General features: G+C 44.3%; 2 protein-coding genes across 7 annotated transcripts in view; one reads left to right on the top strand and one right to left on the bottom strand.

Annotated features, from left to right (window-relative positions):
• Positions 1-5,639: 5,639 nt before the first annotated feature.
• LOC121289766 (cytochrome c oxidase assembly protein COX15 homolog) lies at positions 5,640-23,806 on the bottom strand. Of its 4 annotated transcripts, none has more exons than XM_041209517.1 (9): positions 23,667-23,806; positions 20,870-21,051; positions 16,466-16,588; positions 14,606-14,792; positions 12,591-12,758; positions 11,020-11,101; positions 8,487-8,641; positions 7,498-7,611; positions 5,640-6,636 (listed from the first exon to the last, which is right to left on the bottom strand). In XM_041209517.1, exons 1-9 carry the CDS (start codon positions 23,730-23,732, stop codon positions 6,505-6,507), a joined length of 1,209 nt encoding a protein of 402 aa, XP_041065451.1. In that variant the 5' UTR covers positions 23,733-23,806; the 3' UTR covers positions 5,640-6,504. The 4 variants fall into 4 exon arrangements, with proteins under 4 accessions (XP_041065451.1, XP_041065450.1, XP_041065452.1 ...); XM_041209516.1 differs by having other exon boundaries at positions 23,661-23,741; XM_041209518.1 differs by having other exon boundaries at positions 23,636-23,730.
• cutc (cutC copper transporter homolog (E. coli)) overlaps positions 23,689-26,078 on the top strand; it is a 24,771-nt gene continuing 22,381 nt past the window's right edge. The window contains exon 1 of one of the 3 annotated variants that reach the window (XM_041209523.1): positions 23,689-23,891. Coding sequence is in view for 1 of the 3 variants with exons in the window: in XM_041209520.1 (XP_041065454.1) it covers positions 24,541-24,612 (72 nt within the window). In the remaining 2 variants the exon portion in view is untranslated. Of the gene's footprint in view, positions 23,969-24,488; positions 24,613-26,078 lie in introns of those variants that run through there. The other 2 variants (XM_041209521.1, XM_041209520.1) reach the window with 2 other exon arrangements.

Genomic DNA, 26,078 nt, shown 5'->3' with positions numbered 1-26,078 from the left:
CAGGCAATTCAGCCCCTGGAGCCTGCCCCGCCATTCATTACGATCATAGCTGATCGCATTTCGGCCTCAACTCCAATTTCTCACCATCTCCCCATAACTCTTAAACCCGTTACTAATTAAAAACCTGTCTATCTCCTCCTCAAATTTATTCAGCGTCCCGGCATCCACTGCACTCTGAGGTAGTGAATTCCAAGTTCACCACCCTTTGATCTCCTTTCCATGCTAGACACAGCGCTCCAGCTGTCCTGATTATATTTGTTTTAGTATCTCATCAATAATTTAAAGACTGCTTGTTAGCCAGTTCTGAAGCAATGCGCGAGTTGTCTCCGACTGGTAATGGATCTATGTCCATTATTTTGGTTGTATTGTTTGTCACGCCCCTGGCTTGGACCTGAAGCAGCCTGAGTTTGTAATCGGAATGTGCTGCCCCTTAGCCCGATTTCCATTCAGTAAATCATTTACAATTGTGTCCGTCCCTGCTTCGGTGCCATCAGTCAAAAGTCGCCAGTTCACGCGAGTCCGTTTACTGTAATTTCTCAGAAACTGGTTTCCAAGTGATCCTGCCACACCCACGATTTAAGCACACAGTCGGAGCTGGAGAAAGCAATTCGACCCTTGGAGCCTACTCCACCATTCAACAAGGTCACCCCCCGATCTTCTGCCTCTGCTCCATCTGCCTGCACTATCCCCAGGCCCCTTAATTCTCCGAAATCTATTAACTTCTGTCTTGAATATATTTAACAATGGAGTGTCCACAGCTCTCTGGAAGGGAACATTCCAATTCACAACCCTTTAGGTGAAGAAATGTCTGATCTCAGTCCTAAATGGCCGACCCCTTATTCTGTGACTCCATGTTTTAGATTCTCTGGCCTGGGAAACATTTTTCAGCTTGTGCATTGTCAAACCTCTTAAGAATTTTATGTTTCAGTTAGATCACCTCCCATTCGTCTAAATTCTAATATGGGCCGAGGCTGCTTCATTTCTCTTCATAGGACAATCACAGGAATTTGTCCTGTGAACCTTAGCTGCACTCCCTCTGGGGCAAATATATCCTCATGTAAGGCCACAAAAGCTGCACACTATACTCCAGGTGTGGTCTCACCACACTTACTCTTTATTCATACGTTTTTGCTGTTTTATCTAATCCCTTTGTAACAAAAGTTAACACACCATTTACCTAATTGCTTGCTGTACCTGCCTGTTAACTTTGTGATTTATTTACAAGGACACTCAGGTCCCTTTCAATACAAACATTTCCCAGTCTCTTACTGGGTCCCTTTGTCCTAAGCTAGTGCCCACCAGGGAAATACAATCAGCCTGTTGTAACTCACATCTAGTAAAACATACATTGCACCCCAGTATAATTTCTCCACTGCTACACCCAGTCATCCTTCCACACACTGAAGAATGTATGCAGAAGCTTTCTGATGCCCCCCTAAATTTGCCTTACCTTGGTCTGAACCCAACTGTTTTTCTTTCTCAAAGTAGTGGAGATATTACACTCTCCGATCCCGCAACGACTGCACGAGACTCGGGCTTCCTTTTAACTGGTTTTATTCAAGCATTTGCAAGGGAGATGCAATCATTCCTCAGAATGAAGACCCAGCTTCCTGATTGATTACCTTTCACTACTTTTGTACCTTTTCTTATGTACCTTTGAGTACATTTGAATACATCCATCTGGTAACCGACTCCAAACCATCTCTATCCTAGTGAGTACATAAACATGTGATTTTGCTAACCAACTATTCTAAAGAATGTATACATCATTATATTATCCAATCAAAGTTAAAACACTTACACAAGGACCTTGGTTCTTTCAACTCAAGACTGTTTATGTTTCATCAAAGCCCCCTCTTTGTCCATTGTTCATCTTCCCATATCTAAACTAAAACCATTTTGTCCCTTCTCTTGTCCGAGAGAAGAGCACACTTAATCTAAGTCATACTTTATCTCCAGCCTGGCTCTCAAGGCTGTGCAATGTCCATCTGGTTTTCCTCAACTGTTAAGTTTAGCATCAATGACCGCCTGGAGATCAGCAAATTCTTACTGTGTTTTCTAATATATTTAATTTCCCCCTAACAGTAGTGTTCCAAATTGAACTTATCTTTATTGTTCAACATATTGCTTTGCAAACTATCACCCCATCTCTAACCTCCCTTTCCACTCTAAACTCCTTGAATGTTTTGTCACCTCCCAAATCCATGCCGATCTTTTGGAATTCCATGTTTGTATCTACCTGGGGGGTTTATAACCTCTGATACAGTACTCTTATCAAAGTCACGGCTAACATCCTATGTCACTATGACAAAGGCACACGCTCCCTTCTTGATCTGTTTGCAGCCCTCGACACAGTTGACCACCACCATCCTCCTTCATCGCCTCTGCACTGTTGTCCAGCTGGGTGGAACTGCACTCACCTCATTTCATTCTTATCCAATTGCAGCCAGAGCAACACTCACAATGGCTTCTCCTCCTGCTCCCACACCATTACCTGTTGTGTCCTCCAAGGATCTATCCTCAGGCCCTTTCTATTTCTCATCTACATGCTGTCCCTTGACAAAGTCATTTTCACATTTATGCCGACCACACCAACTCTAACTTACCACAACCTTTCAACTCCTCCACTGTTGCTAGACTAACAGACAGCTTATTGCTATCCAGGACTGGTTGAGCAAAAATTTCCTTCAATACTGGAAAGACCAAAGACATTATCCTCAGTCCCTATTCCATCCCCCTTCCTGGTAACTGTTTTGAGACTAAGCAAAAATGTTACCAACCTCATATCATATTTGACCCCAAAATGATCTTCTGACCCCAGATCCATGCATCACTAAAATGGCCTCTAACATCATCCAACTATGCCCCGACTCAGCTCATCTGCTGCTGAAACCCTCATCTATGTCTTTGTTACTTCTCAACATGACTCTTTCAGCATACTCCTAGCAGGCTTCCCGTGTTTTACCTTCCATAAGTTTGACATCATTCAGAATACTAATGCCCATTTTCAAACTCGCACCAAGTCCTGCTCATTGACCTACATTGACTCCCAGATTAGCTAGCAACACCTCAATTTTATAATTCTCATCCTCGTTTTGAAATCCTTCCAAGGCCTCATCCATTCCTATCTCTGTAATCTCCTCCAGCTCCACAACTCTGGAATCTCCATGCTCCTCCACATCTGATTCTTTACACATCCCTGATTTTAATCATCTCACTACTGGCTTGGCTCTAAAATTCACCTCAAACCTTTCTGATCTTCAACTGTTTCAAGATTCTCAAACCTACCTCTTTGATCAACTTTTGTGATGGTGGCTTGGCATTAAATTTTGCTATTGATTGCTTCTGTGGATCGTCATGCAATACTTTAATACATTATAGGTGCTATATAAATACAAGTTGTTGTTGCTTCTCTGGATTCCCCCAGTCATGCCACAAGGCTTCAGAACTCAGCTTTCTTCAGTCTTTCCCATAACTCAATCAGCTGACGGCAATGATTTGAATAGCAGCTCCTTTCCACATCTACTCCAAACTTTGAAAACTGATGTCTTAACGAACAGAAACAGCTGCAGTATTCAAGGTGCAGTTTGACCAGATATGATGTGAAACCTTCCAACTGCTCTACTCTAGGAGCTGAACATGTTGAGTTCCAAGTCCTTTAGTAATATAACATTGCATTAGGGGCCTCACTTTTGTCCTTACACTGTTCACACAGTGCAAAGTATAATAAGTTAAACAGCCATATATTTTACAATATATCATTGAACTTTCAGGTCAAGTATGAGATAGTGTGGGGAATGGTAAACTTTTGCATGCTATAAACTAGCAAGAGTAAATCAGACAACTTTCAAGTCATAATAGTTTGTTCCATACCGCATTTTTTTTTTATAAACAGAAAACAAAGTCCTGCTGTTTTGCAAATTTAATAGCTTTTTCTTTCAACAAAACAATTAAAATCACTTAAAACTCAGTTTTGAAAATTCATGAACTTGAAACATTAACCCTCCCCACAGATGCTACCAGACCTGAATATTTCCAGCATTTTCTATTTGAATTTCTAACCATCTGCAGTATTTTGCTGTCAAATCAAAATATCTTGTTGGCAATGTGCTCTGCCATCAGGGTATGGCTTCACTACACAGCACATTACTTACCTTTCCATTTCTGAAAGGATCGAGTATATAGAATTCTCCAAACTCTATTAATTTCTTTTTCACAACAATTTTTACTCTGATGGACTTTCTCCTGCATCGTTATAGAATCACTCTCATAATTTAAAAACAAATAATGTAGTGATTACTCGAACAGGTGGTGAGCAATCTGAGGATTTGTAACTCTGCAATTGGCACTGAAAAAAACAAGCCTGCAAATTAAATTAACAATAGGACTGTTCTCATCATTTTAACTTGAAACAAAACGCTGAATGGAATAAATAGTGTGTTCAGTTTTGGTCTCCTTATCTAAGGAAGGATATACTTGGCTTGGAGTGGGTGTAGTGAAGGTTCCCTAAACAGATTCTTGAGATGTGGGCTGTCCTGAGGGGATATTGAGTGGAAATTTCTTCACTCAGAAGGTTGAGTCTTTGGAATTGTCTATCCCAGAGGGCTATGGTGGTTGTTGTTGTCAAGTATATTCAAGACAGAGATTGATAGAGTTTTTGGAAACTACAGGAATGAAGGGATACGGAGAGGCTCAGAGAGGATCTTAATGATTAGCAGAGCAGACTTGAAGGACTGTAAGGCCTACTCCAATTTCTTATGTAATCTTGCTGACAGAGTGGGGTGAAGCAGAGTGGCCTTTGCGCTTTGTGAACAGAGGCCATTTGTTACTTAAGCAAAAATTCCTGAAAAGTGGGCAAGAAAAATGGCAGCTTCTGAATTGGAGCTCCCTTAAAATACAGCACATGGTATAGATCTGGTCACTGGCTCAATGTCTGTAATAGAGGGACTCCACTGATAATGGCAGCAACAATTTGTAGACAAAGGTCTTTAGTGAAATATTGAATTGATATAATGGGAAATGTTTTTTTGTCAGATTTTGTTTAAAATGGAGTGCACGAGCAAAGGGACTTTGATGTACAGGCATACAACATTGAAGTTGGCAGTGGATAAATAAGCTGAACAGAATCCTTGACTTTGTACCTGGAAGTGCAGAATGCAAAGGGAGTTAATGTTGAACTTGTACAAGACTACATTGGGGTGTAGCTGAACCACTGTCAACAGTTTTGGACACCCCCATTCCAGGAAGGACTTAAAAGAAAAAGGAAAAAGTTGCAGGGCTGGAATGATACCAGGTTTGAGGGCACTTAGTTCTGAAAAAAAAAGAGTAGAGATGTTTGGACTTTTTCTCACAGCAGCAGAGAAGGTTAAGGGGAAAAAGAGGTGACTGAAGCTCTTCAAAGGGTTCGGACAGAGTGAATACTGAGAGCACTGATGAAAGGCCATTGACCTGAACATTAACTTTGTTTCTCTCTCCACAGGTGGTTCCAGACCTGCTGAGTATTTCCAGCATTTTGTCTTTTTCAGATTTCCAGTATCTGTCGTATTTTGATTTCGTAAATACTGAGGATGTTGCTGCTAGTCAGGAGAAAACAAAAGAAGTCAGGGCCCAGAATAAGAACACTATTCTCTGAGAACATATTGGAGAGAAAAGTTTAATTTAAAATCAAATATTGCTTTTGAAATGTTAGATTATTCACAATACACAAGAAATGTATAAAAGGAGCATTGGCATTATTGATCTCTGGTTACTTTCCAATTAATTAATCCTTAAACTATTGTTGTATTTCTGTGTGGTGTGTGATACTTTCTTAGAATAATGCAAAACACCCAATAATAAACAAACACTCAATAATGCTAAAGTTGGGTTGTGTCTGGAGATGATTTCTAGTTGCAAATGTCAAGGTGGATTACTGGTGGGGACAGTTCAGTGGTGCTGAGGGCAGTGGGAGCAGTTCAAAGGGAGGAATGGATTGAAAGCAATATTAAAGCATGTAAGGCTTGTGATTGTAGTGTATGTTACAGTACAACGGAATAAAAACCAGTGACCAACTGGTAGCAAGTGCAACATTACCTGGGTCAAAATTAATATAATTAGAACAGCAACAGGCCCATAGCATTTCTAGTCTGACCATGTGGTCCACACACAGGTGTTGGTCAATGATTTGAGCCAGAAAAGAACATAACAGCATTAAATACTTTCTATCTCTCTCCTCACCCCCATGCAAAAGGCAGGGCCACCTGAAGTAATAATAGTGACATCCACCAGGGAGAAACCAGAGCACAATGACCAGCTTTACAACCAGACCAAGGCTATAAAAATCTCAATCAGATACCAACCCACTCTCCAATATTCAAGTATAGAGTAAATAGTTCAATCGATCATTGCTCTCACAAACAAACTTTGTAGAAATGAAAGTGCACAAGTGTTGCAGTAGGCATTTCTGTCGGATCCTGACCCGGGATCTCGTTTGTTAAAAGGAACAGGCTCAGCTAGTCTCTTGCTTCACTTTGGGAGCCTGCGGAGCTCATGGAGCAACCAGAGTGCCAGGCTGAGCAGCACCAGGGATCCTGATTGGTGTGCGGCTGCCAGAGGAGTGGGGACGTAGAGCAGCAGAGTGCTGATTCCCAGAGCAGCCTAAAACAGGACCAGAAAGATACAATTCTCAAACCAGTGCAATGCAATTTCAGAATGCAAAACCACACACACCATCAATTACATATTCTCTTGATTTTCACCCTCCTTCTGAGCCTAATGAATTCTGCCCAAAGGGTATAATAGCCCATAACAGATCCCGCACCCGCTCAGAGTCCAGGTTGTGGTTCACTGAATAACAAGGAGCGCATTTCTTGCCAATGTCCCTTCAAACCCATAGGTGCTGAGACTAACTGGAGTAGAGTCAAGAGCAAAGCTCAGGGATAGAGTCGGTGATCCCAATGGCTTGGTTCCATAACAGACAGCTCACCATCTACAGCAATTCTAGAAATTACACAGGCATTTGCTTTAAGCATCAAATGCTAGAATGTGGAGACCTGCCTCAGCTCTTGCTCCCCAACCCCCAGCAATGAGTTTACTGGGTACAGTACAGTAATAGTTACATTATTGGTGACAATAATCCAGAGATTGAGAGTTCAAATCCCAACGTGGACACTGAGAATTTGAATTTACTTCAAAAACATCTGTTGAGTAAAAAGCTGGTCTGCAGTAAGAGTGACTATGGAGACATCAGATCATTGTTAAATGATCAACTGGTTCACTAACTCCCTCCAGGAAAAAAAAACCTGCTGTCCTTACCCAATCTGGCCAATATGTGACTCCGGTCTCACACCAATATGGTCAACTCCTAACTGCCCCTTGAAGTGGCCTAGCAAGATACTCAATTGAAACAAATCAGGGCAATTAGGGATGGGCTTTAAAGCCAGCCTTGCCAGTGATACCCATCTCCTAAGAATTAATTTTTAAAAAGCTAATCCTAAAGACTGTCACTGCCCCCATTACCTGCATGTAAACCATGGCCAGCAGGGATGATATTGCCACCTTAGTCCTCCGGGGCATAGGTATCCTGCGAGAAAGCGCGTAGAGAATGGTCACTGCCATCACTGAGGAAACACCCTGACAAGACACACGGATAATTACAGAGTTAGAATGGTCACTGAGGCAACACCCCGACAAGACACACACCTCTCCACTCATTATTAGGAGGAGGAGCTTGAAAAAAAAAACAGGATTGGACTCAATAACTGAAGTCTGTGCTGCAGATCACACCTTACCCAACAACCTACAGAAATTAGCATATGTACAAGTTCCAAGAGGTATTCAGTACTAAAAAGCATTCATCTGCACCATTCCATTTCCGTGATGTGTGCCAGTGGCAAAATACTTGTTTTAGGTGTTTTTACATTTAAAATAGTTACTGTTGCAACAACTTTAAACATTCTCCCTGGAGTGCATGCTAATTATGCACCCTTCAGGATTGTGGAGCTGAGGCTCTCAACATCTGCATCCACCCTGTATATATTGCAAAACACATTACACAGCAACATCAGCAAAAAAGGCTGTGACACTTTTGCATTGATGACAGCATGCAAGTCAGAATTGTAACTTTTATTTTAAGAAATCTCTTCTTGGTTGAAACTTGTGGAGAGCATTAACCGAGCCAAATTTGTCCACAAGAGATCACTGGACAGAGATCAGGAGCAAGGTCCCTGGTGGGTCTTGTCTCTCTCTCTCTCTCTCTCTCCATCCCACTACTAAAGCTAATTATAGTGCCTTGTACAGTCAGCTTAGGCAGGAGCAGCTCAGACCAGGAAAAGATTCAAGAAACCATCTGCAGGGTTGGCAACTGGATGATTTGAGAAGGCGTTGGTTCATGCTGTCCTACTAGGATCTACTTTACCATTTAATAATTACAAAATTCTATTGGGTGGGAGTGAATCGGTCATGGAAGAATCTGATGCCAAGCTTACATTCAGTTTAATAATAGTTACCAGGATTCTGTGGTCAAACTGAACAGTGGTTGGGTTCTCAAAGAAGTTTCGGAGAACTGGGGAAAAGGCTAAAAGGTCGTCAGGCAGCCAACGCTCTCCCATCTTGGGGAAAGAATTATAGACAAGTCCAGCATCCAGTCCAGCAACAAAAGCACCTACAGAAAGATTGAAGAGAAAACACATTTAATCAGGCTACCACAAATCAAGTCCTGCTGTAGGGCTTCCAAAGACCAGACTCCCACTACACTCTGCATTTCATACCCCCGGAACTATTTTCAGAATCAAAAGTAACAAGGCAGTGGCAGTATTAAAAGACCAGTATTTAGTGCTCATCCCTAATTGCCCCTTGAGAAGGTGGTGGTGAGTCACCTCCTTGATAACTCTGTGGCTTGCTAGGCCATTTCAGAGGGCAGCTAGGAGTCAACCACATTGCTATGGGTCTGGAGTCACACGTAAGCCAGACGGATAAGGACATTAGTGAACCAGATGGGTTTTAAATGACAGTCTAGTAGTTTTATGGTCATCATTACTGATACTTTTTATTGCTGATTTATTTATTAAGGGAGCTTATATTCCCTAGCTGTCATGGTGGATTCTGAACTCATGTCTCTGGATCATTAACCCAGGCATCTGGATTACCAGCCCAGTAATATAACCACTCTACCACCATTATATATGGATGGCAACAATGAGCCTTGCAAACCTGAGGGAAATGGAAGTAAAAGGGAGATGACTCCTGTGGTTGTGGTACAGAGAAAGACAATTATGGTTGCTGGGAAGCCAATGGTTACAGCCCCAGGATATCACTGCACAAATTCCTCAGGACATTGTCTTCAGTTCAACAATCACCAATAACCTCTCCATCATAAGCCACATGTTGATAATTCTAATGTATAGCTCCATTCATAACTCTGCTGAAAATGAGCAGCCCATAGTAGTACAACACTGAGGTCTGGACTGACAAATGACAAGTAATAATATTTCTTCCACACAATATACCACTAACGAGTCTGTATCCATCAATTAGTTGGAAGTCATTCTGATCAGAAACTTAACTTGAAATCTTTTCAACACTGTTAATGTAAGTTACAGCAAGTCAGAAACTGGGTACTCTGACGAGGGACTCACTTCCTGATTGTCTCAAAGCCTTTTCACCATTTACAAGGCTCGAGTCTGGTGAGTTTTCCATTATACTCCTTTCTCCTGGACAAGTGCAGCCACATCGCTGCGATGTATACTCAGTCACTGGGAAGGATGGATTGGGTCAGGTCCAAGGGGACAGTTTGGAACCATTACTCTGGTGAAATTCAGCATTTTGAGCAGGAATTGGTGACAGAAGAAATGGGAGGAGGGTAAGTAAACCACATGAAACCGTCCTTGCAGTTCTTGATGCCACCATCACAAAAGTGAATACCTTCAAAATCAAAAGTTGGGGCGCTTCATGTATTTATTAAGTGCTTTATTGTTGCCTTGTCTTCAGTTATCATTATTGTAATAAACATCAGTGCAAACAAATACACCAGCGTAATCAGTTTGACTTCAGTCCGAGAGCAGATCCCCCTCCCCTGAATTTACCTGACCTACAGCAGGTAAAATCCGCTAATTTCCTGAAGCTCTCTCTGCAAGGCACCAATTCTAACTGGTCCATAGGAACATCAGGATGTCATTCAGCTTCTTGAGCCTGTTCTACCTTTCAATTTGATCATGGCTGATCCTCATCCTAACTCCATATACCCACCATTGCCCCATATCCCTTAATATCTTTGATCCATCAATCATAGATCTAAAACTAACAATTGATCTAGCATCAAAAGCCATTAGCGAAAGAATGTTTCAAACTTCTACCACCCTTTCTACCACACTTCTGAAAGGTCTAGTTCTAATTTTTAGATTAGTCCCTGGAGTCCCCAACCAGTGAAAATAGTTTCTCTATATCTACCCAGTAGTTATATGTGAAATTTTACCCACTGTATTGCATTTTCACGTGTGGCTGCATTTAGTGAGTATTAGCGAACACCCAGATGCCCAGTTTGGGGACACTGCCCATTCACACACCTGCACTTCTAGCTGGTGTGTGTGTGTGGGGTGGTTGGTCGGGGGGTGAGCAGAGGTTGATCAAAGGATATTGACCAGAAGTAGGTGATAAAGACTCTGCAGAAGAAACAGCATCATCATGGAACTATCTCCCTAATTCCCCAAGTGATATTCCAGTAATTCCCTTCTATTTGGAGCTCTTTTCATATCCCTTTCTCCTACTGATGACTTCTTGTGTTCTGACCATGTGCCCGTTTCCCCCAACCTGACTGAGATGCAGTCCTTGTATTGTATATTGTCTCTTCCACTTTTTGAAACCCATCAATTGGCTCTCTGCTGGTATTTCCAGATTCTTCAGCTCAGCCTGTTCATCCTCCACTGAGATTTGTGAATCAGGTGGAAGGTGGTCTTTCAGCCCATTTGATTTTATGTTATCGAATGCCAAAGCTACCTCATCTTTTTATAGTTGGACCAGTCACCAGTACAAACAGTTCGTTACCTGACAGCGCTGTAATGAATATCAATCCCGCAGTCCCACGAGCAAACCTCCTCAACAATAGCAGCCGGCCAGTATTGGGCATCTGTGTTAACAAAGAGTTTGAATTAAAGCATGCACATGCACCGACAGCAACATGTTTCAGCTAAATCCAGGCATAAAAATTCATTCCGTAATTTAGTTCTAATTGCCAGTTTCACTTAAGAGGCACAGGCGATAGAAATGTCACACAGCTGAAGTAGAAGCTGCTCTTCTGAGATTGGAACAAATGCACATTGATGGGGCAGTGTATAGGGATGCAGATGGGCCTGATGTTTAACTCTAGAACCATGTGTCATTTCCATTATTCTATTTATTTCCCTGCATGCATTCCCGACAACATAGCCCACAATGACCAGTTGGTTTCAACTTGTGCTGATATCACAAACTTGCTGATTTGTCCTGTATGAAATTTCACATTTCTGGAGGGTTACAAAGGCCTTTGATCTGTGCTGTTCAACACTTCCCTAGATCAAAGAACTATTCACACCTGTAACTGGAGAAAAAAGCAAATTAATGGAAACATGGATTTAAAAGTTTAAAAATGGAGGCATATCTATTCAGCCCAAAGACGTTGGATATCCCTGCTTTTCTCTTTTCATTTTCTATTTGTGATGTTTCTGATCTCATTTCTCCCATTAACTAAATCTGAAAGAATTTTTCAATATAAAGCGATTAAAACTTAATAAACTCAACAAGTTCAATGCACATACCACCTTGCAGCTTTATGTTTTAAAAAAAACAAAAAACAAATTCTGTCTTCTTCCTGGGTGCAAGCCCCAGTTATCATGGAATAGACCAGTGCAGCTTACACCAGCACTCTGCCAGTCACATAAATACTGCAGCTACAAGAGCAGGTCACAGTATGGAAATTCTGCAGTGAGTAACTCACCTCTCGATTCCCCAAAGCCTGTCCACCATGGCACGGGAGTGTGATGGATTACTCTCCACTTGCCAGGGTGAGTGCAACTCCAATAACCTTCAAGAGGCTCAACCCCGCCTAAGATGAAGCAACCTGCTTGACTGGCACCCCATCCACCACCTTAAACATTCACTCCCTCAACCACTGGCGCACAGTGGCAGCTGTGCACACCATCTACAAAAGGCACTGCGCCAAGGCTCCTCTGACAGCAGCTTCCAAACCTATGACCTCTAGCAAGAACAACACAGACAGTAGACAGATGGGAACACCACCACTACGCAAGATACCCTCCACCTCTCACACTTACCATCCCGACTTGGAAATGCATTGGCTGTTCCTTTACTATTGCTGGGTCAATATGTTGGAACTCCCTCCTTAACAGCACTGTGGGTGTACCTTCACAACATGACCGCAAGAGTTCAAGATGACTCACCACCACCTTCTCAAGGGCACTTGTGGACGGACAATAAATGCTGGCCTGGCCAGTGACATCCATGGAATGAATTTAAAAGAACATCCTTGCCTCACCTGCTCTAAAATATCAAAGCATGATTTTTGACTATTTTATTTTAAAATTGTAAATGAGATTGGGAGTTGGTTAGAGAAGCAGTACCTGGTTTGGGGGCAGGAGCAGAGACAGGCCAGTCCACAGACTGGCACAGTATAGTATCAGTGCAGATCCAAGATGTGCAGCCAGGCGATACTGGCTGACCCGGGGTATGTCATGCGAATCTTTCTTTTCCTCCAAACCGCTCTTCACCATGTACCAACCCAGCAAACCCTAAGGAGAAACAACAATGCGAGGCGATAAAACACCAAGAGATCAGATGACTGTGAAAGGGAAAACAGTTTTCTAGGATTAGAAGCAGAAAGATGCTGAGGATGCATAGCAGGTTGTCAACAACCAAATGAGAGAGAAGGCAGTAATGCATTGGGTGGAGTACAAAATTCTGATAAACATGCATATTTTGTGTTTGGATTCTGAGCGAGTTGCGGTGTAGTTTTCTGCCTTCGTTTCAGATTTCCAGCAGCTTTGCACATCTGCACCGTGCCCAGGCTCATTCAGATCTCAAATAAATCCTTTTTGGCACCAGTTCACATTTGATTCTGTTTGTACGGAACAGTTTGTTTTTTCTCCCGTACTCCCCAGGTTTCTGAAATGTAGTCAGGACACGACATTGTGCCTTTAAAAATAAAAAGGCCAATTTTTTTCCCCCACTTCTATCTCACAATGTTCCTAAGGTTTGCAATACATCTTCAACAAGCCTCAAAGCGAACAACAGAACTCAAAGCCTCGTCTTCTGCCGTTATCTGTTCTCCCCATTCCTCCATGCCACAGCTGTCCTGACTAAGCACAATCCATTTTCACAATCCCACATAAAACACTTGTATTTCTAGTAATTTATAATGTTATCAAAATGCAGTAATCTCCTACAAGCCACGTTAATTTTGGAGTGCAAAAAGCAAGGTAAACTTGCACAAACAGCAATGAGATAAATGACCAGTTGTTTTTAATGCTATTCCCTGATGAAGAATGTTGGTCAGGACAATGGAAGGGAACTTGCTGTTCTCCTTTAAAGAACTAGACTGTACAGCCTGGCTTTGAGGATGTTTCCCATTGTGGGGGAATTTAGAACTAGGGAGTGCAGTTCAAAATAAGAGGTCTCCCATTTCAAGGGTAGGAGGAGGAATTTCTTCCCTCAGCGGGTTGTTAGTCTTTGGAATTCTCTTCCCCAGAGAGCAGTGGAGGCTGGGTCGCTGAATATATTCAAGGCTCAGATAGACAGATTTTTGATCTGTAAGGGAATTGAGTGTTATGGGGACAGGCAGAAAAGTGGAGTTGAGACCACAATCATATCAGCCATAACCTTATTAAAAGGTGGAACTGAATGGCCTACTCGTTCTTCTTTTGTTCTTAGGTAGGTGAAGCTCCAGTTCCAAATTCCACGTTCAGAGGGTCAGCCTCGCCAACTCAACTGTTTTGTTTTTTTGGTGGAATTATTCGTTTAACCCTGAGTACCCATTTCCAGTAAAGGGACAGGGGAGCAATCACCACCAGATGAAAATCAGGGGACGGAATCCTGGTTTAATTTTCCCCCTCCTAATTAGTGTACCCGTGCCAGTAGCAGCACCACCCCAGCGTTCCCCCAACAACTCCCCGGATCAACTATCTCAGCGTAGGCCACTGAGCCGAATCTAGGACTTTCCGGTGCTGTATACTCCAATGGATAATGCATCTACCAGCTAATCACCGCAGGGGGAGGCTGCCTAGTCACCAAGGGTGTAAAAAGAAACTCCAACATTCTGTAATACAGACCAACTCCCCAGTTAAGATCAGAACCGAGATGGTTTCATTTTGGAAACGCCAAAACCTGAACATCAACCTTAGAATACAAAAGGAAAAACACTGCTGATGCAGGAAATCTGAAATAAAAACAGAAAATGCTGGAGAACAAGCAATAGGTTAGCTAAGGTTTGTGGAGAGAGAGAGAGAGAAAGAGGCCCATGTTCTGACAAAAGGTCACAGAGCTGAAACATTAACTTTCTTTCTCTCTCCAGGCCATCCTTTTCAATCTCTCACGATGGTAACTGGTCTCCCAGTCAGGCACGACTCAGACCTTCACCTACCTGGAAACACACGAATCCACAGAGACCTGCCACCCGCAGTTTCAAGCTCCTGGAGAGCCAGCCCTTCCTCCAGAAGTAGATGGCAGGCAGGATGTAGGCCAGCCCCACTGCCCTACCCCACATCCGATGGGAATACTCCATGTGCCAGATGAACTTAAACTCATTTAAAGTCATGTCATGATTTAATCTGAAGGAAGCAACACAGATCCAGGTGAGGGTGAGGAAACATAGATCAGTGCTTGCAGACTGTTGCTAGGATGAATAATAATGACCATTTACTAATTTGGACGCTAGAAAGAATGTCAAACCACCCTCCACATTATTTCGCAAGCTTCAGAGACACTATTTTTTTCATTCGGAAACAGGAGGAAAAGTCAAGCGCCATAATAAAGGTCATGTTGAAAAGTGATGGGATTTCGGGATGGGGTTGCTGAAGAAAACAGCGGAGCCTCCATTATCCAACCCATTGTTCAGACTCAATCTGCACCCCCCCACCAGCATATAATGGAACTTATAGGACTATGGAGAGGTCCAAAAATTAAACTCTCAATCACTGAACTTGGTCAGGTACAAGGTTGGGGAAGGGACAGTGGGGAGAGTGCAAGAATACAGGTAAGATTTACGGTAACTAGCACAAGAGCAGAAAGAATTCATGTGACAAGTTATGATGATCTGGAAGACTTTGCCTGAAAGGATGGTGGAAACAGATTCAATTTAAAAAGGAATTGGATATATGTTTGAAGCACTTGAATGACTAATTGGATAATCCTAAGAGCTAGCACAGGCACAATGGCCTCTAATGCTATACCATTCTATGATATAAGATGTTTTGTGATGTAATGACATATAACCACAATCCTACAATTGAAATTTGGATTCTTTACTGAGACCCACAGGGGTTTTGAACCCGTGTCCCTGATCACTATAGCCGAGTTAATTGATGCTCCAGTGCATTGCCAGCAATAACATGGACCTTCACTTTTACTGTAATGCACAAAACTTCTATACACTGTAATTGTGACATGAATAAACATTGACAAGGGAGCAGAGTTAAATGTACAGCTTCTATGTATATGGAACAATGGTAGGTTTCTTCAGACTGAAAGTTAGGCATTGACACTTCAGGGATCTTCGTTCATAACAGCCAAGGCTGATGCAGTAGAAACTTCACCTGTCTAGGGCCTACATGGATCTCCTTGTGAAATCAGTTCTGTACTGTCTCAACCCAGATCCAAGCAGGCAAGGATACCTTGGCAACAAAAACTGCCCACCACGTCTCTCAGAGAGGCTACAGACGTGAATGTAGTGGGGAAGTAAAACATCACACTGGTAATAAATAATAAGACTTGTGTTTCTATAGCATCCTTCATAACCTCAGGACCTCTGCAAGTGCTTTACAATCAATGAAGTACTTTTGAAGTGTGGTCACTGTTGTAATGTAGGAAATGCCAGCCAATTTGCATACAGCAAGATCCCACAAACAGCAATGACCAGATAATGTTGATCGAGGGATAAATGATGGCCTGGATATACCTGGAATAACTCCTCTGATTTTATTTGAAACAGTGCTACAAATTTTTTAAATCCACCAGAAAGGACAGAGTGAGGTCTTGGTTTAGTATCTCATCTGAAAGACTGCACCTCTGACAGTGCAGCACTCCCTCAGTACTGCACTTGGGGTTGCAGCTTGGTCTGTGCACGCGAATTTCTGGAGTTGTAAGTGAACCCACAATCTTTTGACTCAGAGGTGAGGTGTTAGAGGGGAGCATGCCTGAGGCCGAGAGAGGATCGCTGTATTGATCTACAAAGCATTGCAGGCAAACATGTCGAGGGATAGGAAATGTTGCCATGGCAACTTACATCTTAAATTCTGGGAACTGCTGGTACTTCTGAAACTCGGCTTCCCAATCTGCCTGAGTGCTTGGGGGCTTCATTTCCTTGATGAGGTGCCAGTCTACCATTGATAAGCCAGACTCAGTCAGCCTGTGGAAAAGGAAGGAAAGCTCTTACAGTTCTCTCAGTGCTCAGCAAACATACAATCATCATATCCTCTGGAAATCAGCACAGAATCAACACTTTGCCATGCAGTGATCTTCACCTCATCTCCTCAAATTATTCCCAATGTATCCAGCAGAACTACACTCTAGTGTTATACCACCCAAAACGCTTATCAAGTACAATCCCGTTTTGGAAGTGCTGAATCTACCGTTGAACGGTTTATGTTTCTCGCATTCAAGATTACACATGCTACTGAAATTAGGCAGTTGAAAGGTTTGCCACCACGCATGCTGCTTAGCCACTAAATGATAAAGAAAGCTGGCCAGACACCCAGTTATTCAAAATACCTGTCTAGCTTCACCAACCTAATGTTCCTTTTATTCACTCATGGGATCAGGGCATTGCTGGCTGGGCCAGCATTTATTGCTCATGCTTAATTGCCCTTGAGAAGGTGGTGGTGAGCTGTCTTCTTGAACCACTGCAGTCCATGTGATGTAGGTACACACACAGTGCTGCTAGGGAGTTCCAGAATTTTAATATTAATATTCACAAATAGTGTGGGATGGAATAAGTCATTGTTGGGAAACATTGAAAGCTGCTGGAAAACAAACATTTAACTGGAAATGAGAAACAGAAAGGACACCTGACTGCTTGTAGGTCAAGGCTCTAACTATCACTCACCTCCACCTCCCGATTCCTTCAAGGCAAGAATGAGATCTTCTTGTCCAAAAGATAGGTACTTGATTGCTCTATGAGGTGAGTGATCTTCTGGACTAGTTTCTATTGCCTAGAGGGTGGGGATGATTGTGTGGAAACAGCCCAGATTTTGTTTCCCCAAATTGGTCTGGGGTTTTAATCCGATTTTTCAACTTTCCAAGAATGGGATCCAAAAGTGTTCTGAGTGAGGCGAGGAGATATATATTGTGAGGTATATATTGTGATACACAAGGTATCACAATGGTGTGGGGCCAGAATGTCTTTTCCCATCTTTTATTGTTTATATTGTATCAGATTGATAGCACAATTAGAAAATGAGCAAGAATAATTTTCCACAAGCTAGGACAGGAGTAGCAAAGAGAGAGAATGCAGCAAACTTTTAAGTTTACTGGTTTAGTGAAGATTAAAACAAGGCCCAGGCTCATACTGAGCTAGGCAGAGTCCAGAGTCCATTCTGACCGGTGCTGAATTAGTTTATCTTAAGTTGAGGTAACAATTAGTGCATGACAAGTAGCTGAGCTGTGACATTCCCACTATTTGGTTCACGCATGCAAGAAGGTCACTAGGACAAGATTTTGGAATGAGAATGCATCTTGGGGGGCAGCATAAGTACAGCTTCTTTCCCCAGTTACAACATACCAACTCTGCAGCACTGTCGCTGGAAAATCCCAGGCAGAGACCAAATGTTTCCTAAATTCTGGTGGCAGGTTAGAGGGAAGAAACTTGAATGACCATTTAGCTCCACCTAGCTGTGGATTGTGGATTTGGATTTCTAGCATCCGCAGTTCTTTGCTTTTACCTCTGTGTTTAATTGACTGCCACTTCTTTGAAGGAATGCCTACATTGAAGAAGTTTTGCTCTTCTTTCTGTCAGGATTTACATATCTCTCTTTTGCCTGGTTCACCTTCATTGCTTTCCATTTCTCTCCTGGTGTTTGACAAAGTGTTTACTAAAACCCGTTTTCACAGCCATATCTCCTTTCTCAGTGACTGTCTCCATCTCTGACTTAGCCCACGTGGATTTCAACTGAAATTCCATCCCTCATGTTTCGAACCCACCCAGGATTACAGGTATCTCCGGGACATACAACGCTCCTCGGACTGCTGTTCTCTTCGCATTCTGAGATCTACACTCAGTGCCATGCGCCACCATAGAAACAAACTCGACCTCTCCCTCCAGCAGCACCGCTGCACCCTTTTTCAAAGTTGCGTGTGCCCCCAGTTTCATTTTATTCTTTGTCTCATCCGACGCCTCAACAAGAAACTTTTTCTCTTTCTCTCAAGTGCTAAGGAACGCAAGCGCCAACAACTCATTGAGACCAACCCCCATCCAGGACCCTTCACCCCTGCCTGTCCCTCTGTCCCCATCCCCTCTTCCAATCCCAGCCCCGGCCATGTATTCACCATACCCCGACCTTCCCCTCTCCGACGCTGAACGTTCAGTGCAGAGCAAAGGACTTAGTTTCATACCCTTACACCCTCATCTCAATGAATTTCGGGCTCGGTACAATGCTGAACTCATCTTCCAATCTCCACCCCTCTATCATTTTCACGTGGTCCATCTCTGACACTTCCCTTCCCTTCCTTGACCTCTCTGTCTCAATCTCTGGTGATAGACTGTCCACCAATATTCATTACAAACCTACCGACTCCCACAGCTACCTCGACTACAGCTCCTCACACCCCACTTCCTGTAAGGACTCAATCCCATTCTCTCAGTTCCTTCGCTTCCGTCGCATCTGTTCCGATGATGCTACCTTCAAAAACAGTTCCCCTGACATGTCCTCCTTCTTCCTTAACCGAGGTTTTCCACCCACGGTGGTTGACAGGGCCCTCTACCGTGTCCGGCCCATCTCCCGTGCATCCACCCTCACGCCTTCTCCCTCCCTCCCAGAAACATGACAGGGTCCCCCTTGTCCTCACTTATCACCCCACCAGCCTCCGCATTCAAAGGATCATCCTCCGCCATTTCCGCCAACTCCAGCATGATGCCACCACCAAACACATCTTCCCTTCACCCCCCGTCAGCATTCTGTAGGGATCGTTCCCTCCGGGACACTCTGGTCCACTCCTCCATCACCCCCTACTCCTCAACCCCCTCCTATGGCACCACCCCATGCCCACGCAAAAGATGCAACACCTGCCCCTTCACTTCCTCTCTCCTCACTGTCCAAGGGCCCAAACAGTCCTTTCAAATGAAGCAGCATTTCACTTGCATTTCCCCCAACTTAGTCTACTGCATTCGTTGCTCCCAATGTGGTCTCCTCTACATTGGAGAGACCAAACGTAAACTGGGCTTCCGCTTTGCAGAACACCAGCGGTCTGTCCACAAGAATGACCTAAACCTCCCTGTCGCTTGCCATTTTAACACTCCACCCTGCTCTCTTGCCCACATGTCTGTCCTTGGCTTGCTGCATTGTTCCAGTGAAGCCCAATGCAAACTGGAGGAACAACACCTCATCTTCCGACTAGGCACTTTACAGCCTTCCGGACTGAATATTGAATTCAACAACTTTAGGTCTTGAGCTCCCTCCTCCATCCCCACCCCCTTTCTGTTTCCCCCTTCCTTTTGTTTTTTCCAATAAATTATATAGATTTTTCTTTTCCCACCTATTTCCATTATTTTAAAATATTTTTAAATCTTTTATGCTCCCCCCACCTCCACTAGAGCTATACCTTGAGTGCCCTACCATCCATTCTTAATTAGCACATTTGTTTAGATAATATCACCAACTTTAACACCTATGTGTTCTTTTGTTCTGTTGTCTGTGACATCTTTTGATAATCTGCTTCTATCACTGCTTGTTTGTCCCTACAACCACACTACCCCCTCCACTTCTCTCTCTCTCTCCCCCCCCGCCACCCCCAACACCTTAAACCAGCTTATATTTCATGCCTTCCTTGGATTCAACTAGTTCTGTTGAAGGGTCATGAGGACTTGAAACGTCAACTCTTTTCTTCTCCGCCGATGCTGCCAGACCTGCTGAGTTTTTCCAGGTAATTCTGTTTTTGATTTAAATCCCAGAGCCTGATCTGCTTAATTGGCACCCCATCCACTATGTTAAATATGCACTCCCACTGATGCACAGTGGCAACAGTGCGTACCATCTACAAGTTACACTGCAGCAACTCACCAAGGCTCATCCAACAGCACCTTCCAAACCCATGACCTCTACCACCTAGAAGTATAAGGGCAGCAAATGCATGGGAACACCACCACTTGCAAGTTCCCCTCCAAGCCACTCACCCATCCTGAGTTGGAACTATATCGCCATTCCTTCTCTGTCACTGGGTCAAAGTCATGGAACGTCCTTCCTAACAGCACTGTGGATGTTTCTACAACAGCTGGACTCAGGAGGTTCAAGGCGGCTGAATATCAAGGGACGAATGGCCTACTCCTGCTCCTAATCCGCAAGATGGCTCACCACCACTTTCTCAAGGGCAAACAGGGATGGGCAAAAAATGGCCTTGCCAGCCACTCCCACAGACCATAAATAAAGCAAACATGACTCACGGTGGGTACTTATAACCACAGAAGACTTTCACTCACCTGGTTACTCCACCAAGAACCACAGCCCCCACTACCGTACCGCTGCACACAATCATCCATTTCCCCAGGATTCGGTTGGTGGCAGCACTGGGTACAGAGGTTGACCCAGACCGTGCAGAGACTTTTGTAACAACAGAACTTATTCCCTTTCTTGCTCCCCATTGTTTCCATGAGCGACTTAGCTGTGAAAAAAAATGAACAAAACTGTATGACTAATGCCCTCTCCTACACAATCAGATGAAAATCACAGTAGTCATAAAATCTTACAGCACAGGAGACCATTCACCCATCATGCCTGTGCCAGCTCTTTAAAACAGCTATCCAATTAGTCCCACACCAGACCCCTCTTTCCCCATAGCCTTGGAAATTTTACCTTTTCTAGTAAAGTTACTATTGAATCTGCTTCCACTGCACTTTCAGGCAACACTGTCACCTAATCCTCTGGTTCATTTGCCAATTATCTTAAAATTCTGTCCTCTGGTTACTGACCAATCTGCCATTGGAAACAGTTCCTCCCAATCCACTGTTATTATGGTTTCAAATACTACTATCATTCACAGAATCTCACAGAGCAGAAGAGGCTCCTCGGCCCATCGAGTCTGCACGGACACGTGAGAAACACTTGATCTACCTACCTAATCTCATTTACCAGCACTTGGTCCGTAGCCTTGAATGTTATGACGTGCCAAGTGCTCATCCAGGTACTTTTTAAAGGATGTGAGGCAACCCACCTCCATCACCCTCCCAGGCAGTGCATTCCAGACCGTCACCACCCTCTGGGTAAAAAAGTTTTTCCTCATATACACCCTAAACCTCCTGCCCCTCACCTTGAACTTATGTCCCCTTGTGGCTGATCCTTCAACAAAGGGGAACAGCTGGTCCCTATGCCCCTCATAATCTTGTACACCGTGATTAGGTCACCCCTCAGTCTTCTCTGCTCCAATGAAAACAACCCAAGTCTATCCAACCTCTCTTCATAACTTAAATGTATCATCCCAGGCAACATCCTGGTGAATCTCCTCTGCACCCCTCCAGTGCAATCACATCCTTCCTATAAAGTGGCAACCAGAACAGCACACAGTACTCCAGCTGTAGCCTCACCAAGGTTCTATACAACTCCAACATGACCTCCCTACTTTTGTAATCTCTGCCTCGATTAATAAAGGCAAGTGTCCCGTATGCCTTTTTCACCACCACAATAACGTGCCCCTCCACCTTCAGAGATCTATGAACACGCATGCCAAGATCCTTTTGTTCCTCAGAACTTCCTAGTAACATGCCGTTCATTGAATATTTCCTTGTCAAATTTCTCCTTCCAAAGTGTATCACCTCTCACTTTTCAGGATTAAATTCCATCTGCCACTTATCTGCCCATTTGACCATCCCATCTAAATCTTCCTGTAACCCAAGACACTAAACCTCACTGTTAACCACCCAGCCCATCTTTGTGTCATCTGCAAACTTACTAATCCTAGACCCCCCACATAGTCATCTATGTCATTTATATAAATGACAAATAATAGGGGACCGAGCACAGATCCCTGTGGTACGCCACTGGCTTCCAGTCACTAAGGCAGCCTTCTGTCATCACCCTCGGTCTCCTACAACTAAGCCAATTTTGAATCCACCCTATCAAACTATCTTGTATCACATGTGCATTTGCCTTCTTTATAAGTCTCCCATGTGGGACCTTGTCAAAGGCTTTGCTGAAATCCATATAAACTACATCAACTGCACTACCCTCATCTACACACCTGGTCACCTCCTCAAAAAATTCAATCAAATTTATCAGGCATGACCTCCCTCTGACAAAGCCATGCTGACTATCTCTGATCAAACCTGCCTCTCCAAGTGGAGATAGATTCTCTCCTTCAGAATATTCTCCAATAGTTTCCCTACCACTGACATGAGACTCACTGGCCTGTAGTTCCCTGGCTTATCTCTACAACCCTTCTTAAATAGCGGAACCACATTAGCTGTTCTACAGTGTCCCTCAACCCTGGTAACATTCTAACTGAATATAACCTGGGATGGTGAGTTCCCAGAAGGGAAATGCGCAGCTTCCCTTTAAGAGCCCAATTAAGGGCCAGTGGAACAGTCAAGGACATGTGGCCATGTGCTGGACTCCAAAGCACCAGCCTTAAAGGCAACAATCTCTGTCTTACATCCTTTCACCCCAATTCCTACCATTCCCCTGCCCAAACCCTCTTGCCCCCTCTACTCTAACCCAACAGTGTTCTGGGGGGGGGGGGCAATATTTATTCCTCAACCAGCATCACCGACACACACTATCTGGTTCGGTATCAGGTTGCTGTTTGTGGGATCTTGCTGTGCAGAAACGGGCTGCTGCGTTTCTCACAGCTGTGACCACACTGCAAAACAAGAAGTGCTCCCTTGGCCGTGAAACGCTTCCTGAGACGTTCGGGCGAAAGGGCGCTATGGAAATGCAGCAGGTTCTTCCCCTGACCCCGGGGAGAGATTTGGATTTTTAAAAAAAAACATATTTCAGTCCATTCGCCGCCTCGGGCCTTCGCAAAGCGCCTCCCGCTCGCCGCCGGGGCCTGGGGTGAAACATCCCTCCCTCCTGCCCCTCGGCTCCCGGCCTGGCCTCACCGGCTCGCGGCGCCTCCCGGCCTAGCCCGCCCCCCTCCCGGCCTCACCGGCTCCCGGCCTCACCGGCTCCCGGCCACCACCCCCCCCCACCCCCCAGCTCCCGGCCCGGAGCGCCCCACTCCCGACTCCCGGCCCGGCCTAGCCTGGCCTCACCGGCTCGGGGTCCCCTCCGCCTCACCCTCACCGGTTGCCCCCCTCCTCGGGCCCTCAGGGCCAAGCGGCCGCACAAACCGAACATCAACAACATCATCTCGCACCCAGTCACAGCGACCAATCAGAATCCCGCTTATTGCCGGGTGCCGGAGGCCAAAACCGTAAATAAACACGGATCCGATTTTTAAAAGATAAAATAACCATCACTGCGCCGCCTGAGGGAAAATATTAATTAGAGAGCAAAATCGGAGCGGCTGTGAGTTTAATTTGCTTTTTTTAATTGTGGTGTCGGTGTGGTCACGTGAGGCGGGGCCTGCTCTGGCTGGGGTTCAAGTGAGTCTCCACCATTTCCAGCTCGTGCAATAGATTAAAAATCAATTTCATTCTGATTCATCTTGTAAACAGCACAAACGAGGACGTTTGAAATAATATTAATGTTACTTCATTCTCAGGGTGTGTGGATATTACTGGTACAGGTGGCATTTATTGCCCATTCCCCCCTCTGGGCATCACCAGCTTCACCTCTCTTACTGACGTGGGTCTGGAGTCACATACAGACTCAGACTGAGCAAGGACGGTGGGTTTCTCCTTCCCTAAAGGGACATCGTTGAACCAGTTGGGTTTTTACGACAATCCAGCAGTTTCACGGTCCCTTTTAATGAGACTAAGGCAGCGACATTGGGTGCCTGAAATGACATTTGTTGCCCATCTCTAATTACCCTTGAGAAGGCGGTGGTGATCTGCCTTCTTGAACCACTGCAGTCCATGTGATGTAGGGACACCCATAATAATGTTAGGGAGGGAGCTCCAGGTTTTTGAGCCAGCAACAGTGAAAGAACGCTGATGTAGTTCCAACTCAGGATGGTGAGAGGCTTGGAGGGGAACTTCCAGGTGGTGGTGTTCCCATGCATCTGCTGCCCTTGTCCTTCGAGCTGGTAGAGATTGCGGTTTCGGGAGGCGCTGTTGAAGGAGCCTCGGTGAGTTGCTGTAGTAGGGTTGCCAACAGTGATTAAATGTATTCCTGGCGATTTCATCACATGAATTGTCTCTACACTCCAGCCATTCATTGGCCGACACATTCACCCTTGCGATTATAATGTCTTCCCACGTCAATTGGAAAGCAAAAGACTCATTTCCCAATTGGACGATGCTTGACTAGCAGCCAAACAGCCTTTCCCCCCTTTTTTAATATTTTTATATCTGATAAAGAGAAATTTTCCAAGAATTTTTTTTTTAAAAAAAGCTTTTTTTTTAGTGCCTTTATGATTTTTCTCCAGGATTGCACACAGCAGTGTCCTGGAGATTGACCTTCAATTTCTGGAGACTCCAAGCCAATCCTGGAGGGTTGACAACCCTATACTGCAGTGCATCTTGTAGATGGTGCACACTGCTGCTACTGTGTGTTGGTGGTAGATGGAGTGAATGTTTAAGGTGTTGGATGGTGTGCCAATCAAGTGGGCTGCTTTGGCCTGGATGGTGTTGAGCTTCTTGAGTGTTGTTGGAGCCATGCTTATCCAGGCAAGTGGTGAGCGTTCCATCACACTCCTGACTTGTGCCATATAGATGGTAGACAGACTTTGGGTAGTCATGATATGAGTTACTCACTGCAGAATACCCAGCCTCTGACCTGCATTTGTAGTCATGGTATTTATGTGACTGCCCAGTTAGGTTTCTGGTCTATGGTGAGCCTTAAGATGGTGACGGTGGGGGAATCAGCAATGGTAACGTCATTGCATCTCAGAGGCGATGGTTAGACTCTCTCTTGTTGGAGATGGTCAATGTCTGGCCCTTATGTGGCACTAACATTACTTGCCATTTAAAGCCCAAGCCTGATTGTTGTCCAGCTCTTGCTGCATTTGCGCATGGACTGCTTCAATATTTGAGGAGTTGCGAGTGGTGCTAAACATTGTGCAATCATCAGTGAACATTCCCACTTCTGATCTTATGAAGGTGGGAAGGTCATTGATAAAGAAGTTGAAGATGGCTGAGGACGCCACCCTGAGGAACTCCTGCAGCAATGTTCTGGGCTCTGACAAACACAACCATCTTCCATTGTGCTGGTACGATTTCAGTGTGGAAAGTTTTCCTACTATCCCAGTTGACTTCAATTTTACTAGGGCTGCTTGATGACATGCTCGGTCAAATATTGCCTTAATGTCTGGAGCACAAGTCTTCAGTACTTCAGGCCTAATAGCCTTTGCAGTATCCAGTGCCTTCAGTTGTTTCTTGATACCAACTGGAGTGAATCGAATCAGTGACTGGCAGGGGACTCAGGAGGAGGCTGAGGTGGATCATCCACTTGGCACTTCTGGCTGAAGGCTGTTGCAAGCACTTTAGCCTTGTCTTGTTACTCATGTACTAGGCTCCCCGATCTTTGAAGATGGGGGTGTTCAGGTAACCTCCTCTTCCAGTTAGTTGTTTAATTCATGATTAGATGTGGCAG

The sequence above is a fragment of the Carcharodon carcharias genome, chromosome 17 (genome assembly GCF_017639515.1).
Source record: "Carcharodon carcharias isolate sCarCar2 chromosome 17, sCarCar2.pri, whole genome shotgun sequence".
NCBI classification, from domain to species: Eukaryota; Metazoa; Chordata; class Chondrichthyes; order Lamniformes; family Lamnidae; genus Carcharodon; species Carcharodon carcharias.
This window is presented reverse-complemented; position numbering and strand designations above follow the sequence as displayed.

Excerpts from the sequence above, each read along its gene's own strand:
- LOC121289766 (XM_041209516.1), bottom strand. The coding sequence starts at position 23,732 with ATGATGTTGTTGATGTTCGGTTTGTGCGGCCGCTTGGCCCTGAGGGCC. Across the intron at positions 11,102-12,590 it reads TGCTCCTGCCCCCAAACCAG|ATGCCCAATACTGGCCGGCT; the intron begins GTACTGCTTCTC and ends TTGTTAACACAG. Across the intron at positions 6,637-7,497 it reads TGGCCATGGTTTACATGCAG|GCTGCTCTGGGAATCAGCAC; the intron begins GTAATGGGGGCA and ends GTCCTGTTTTAG.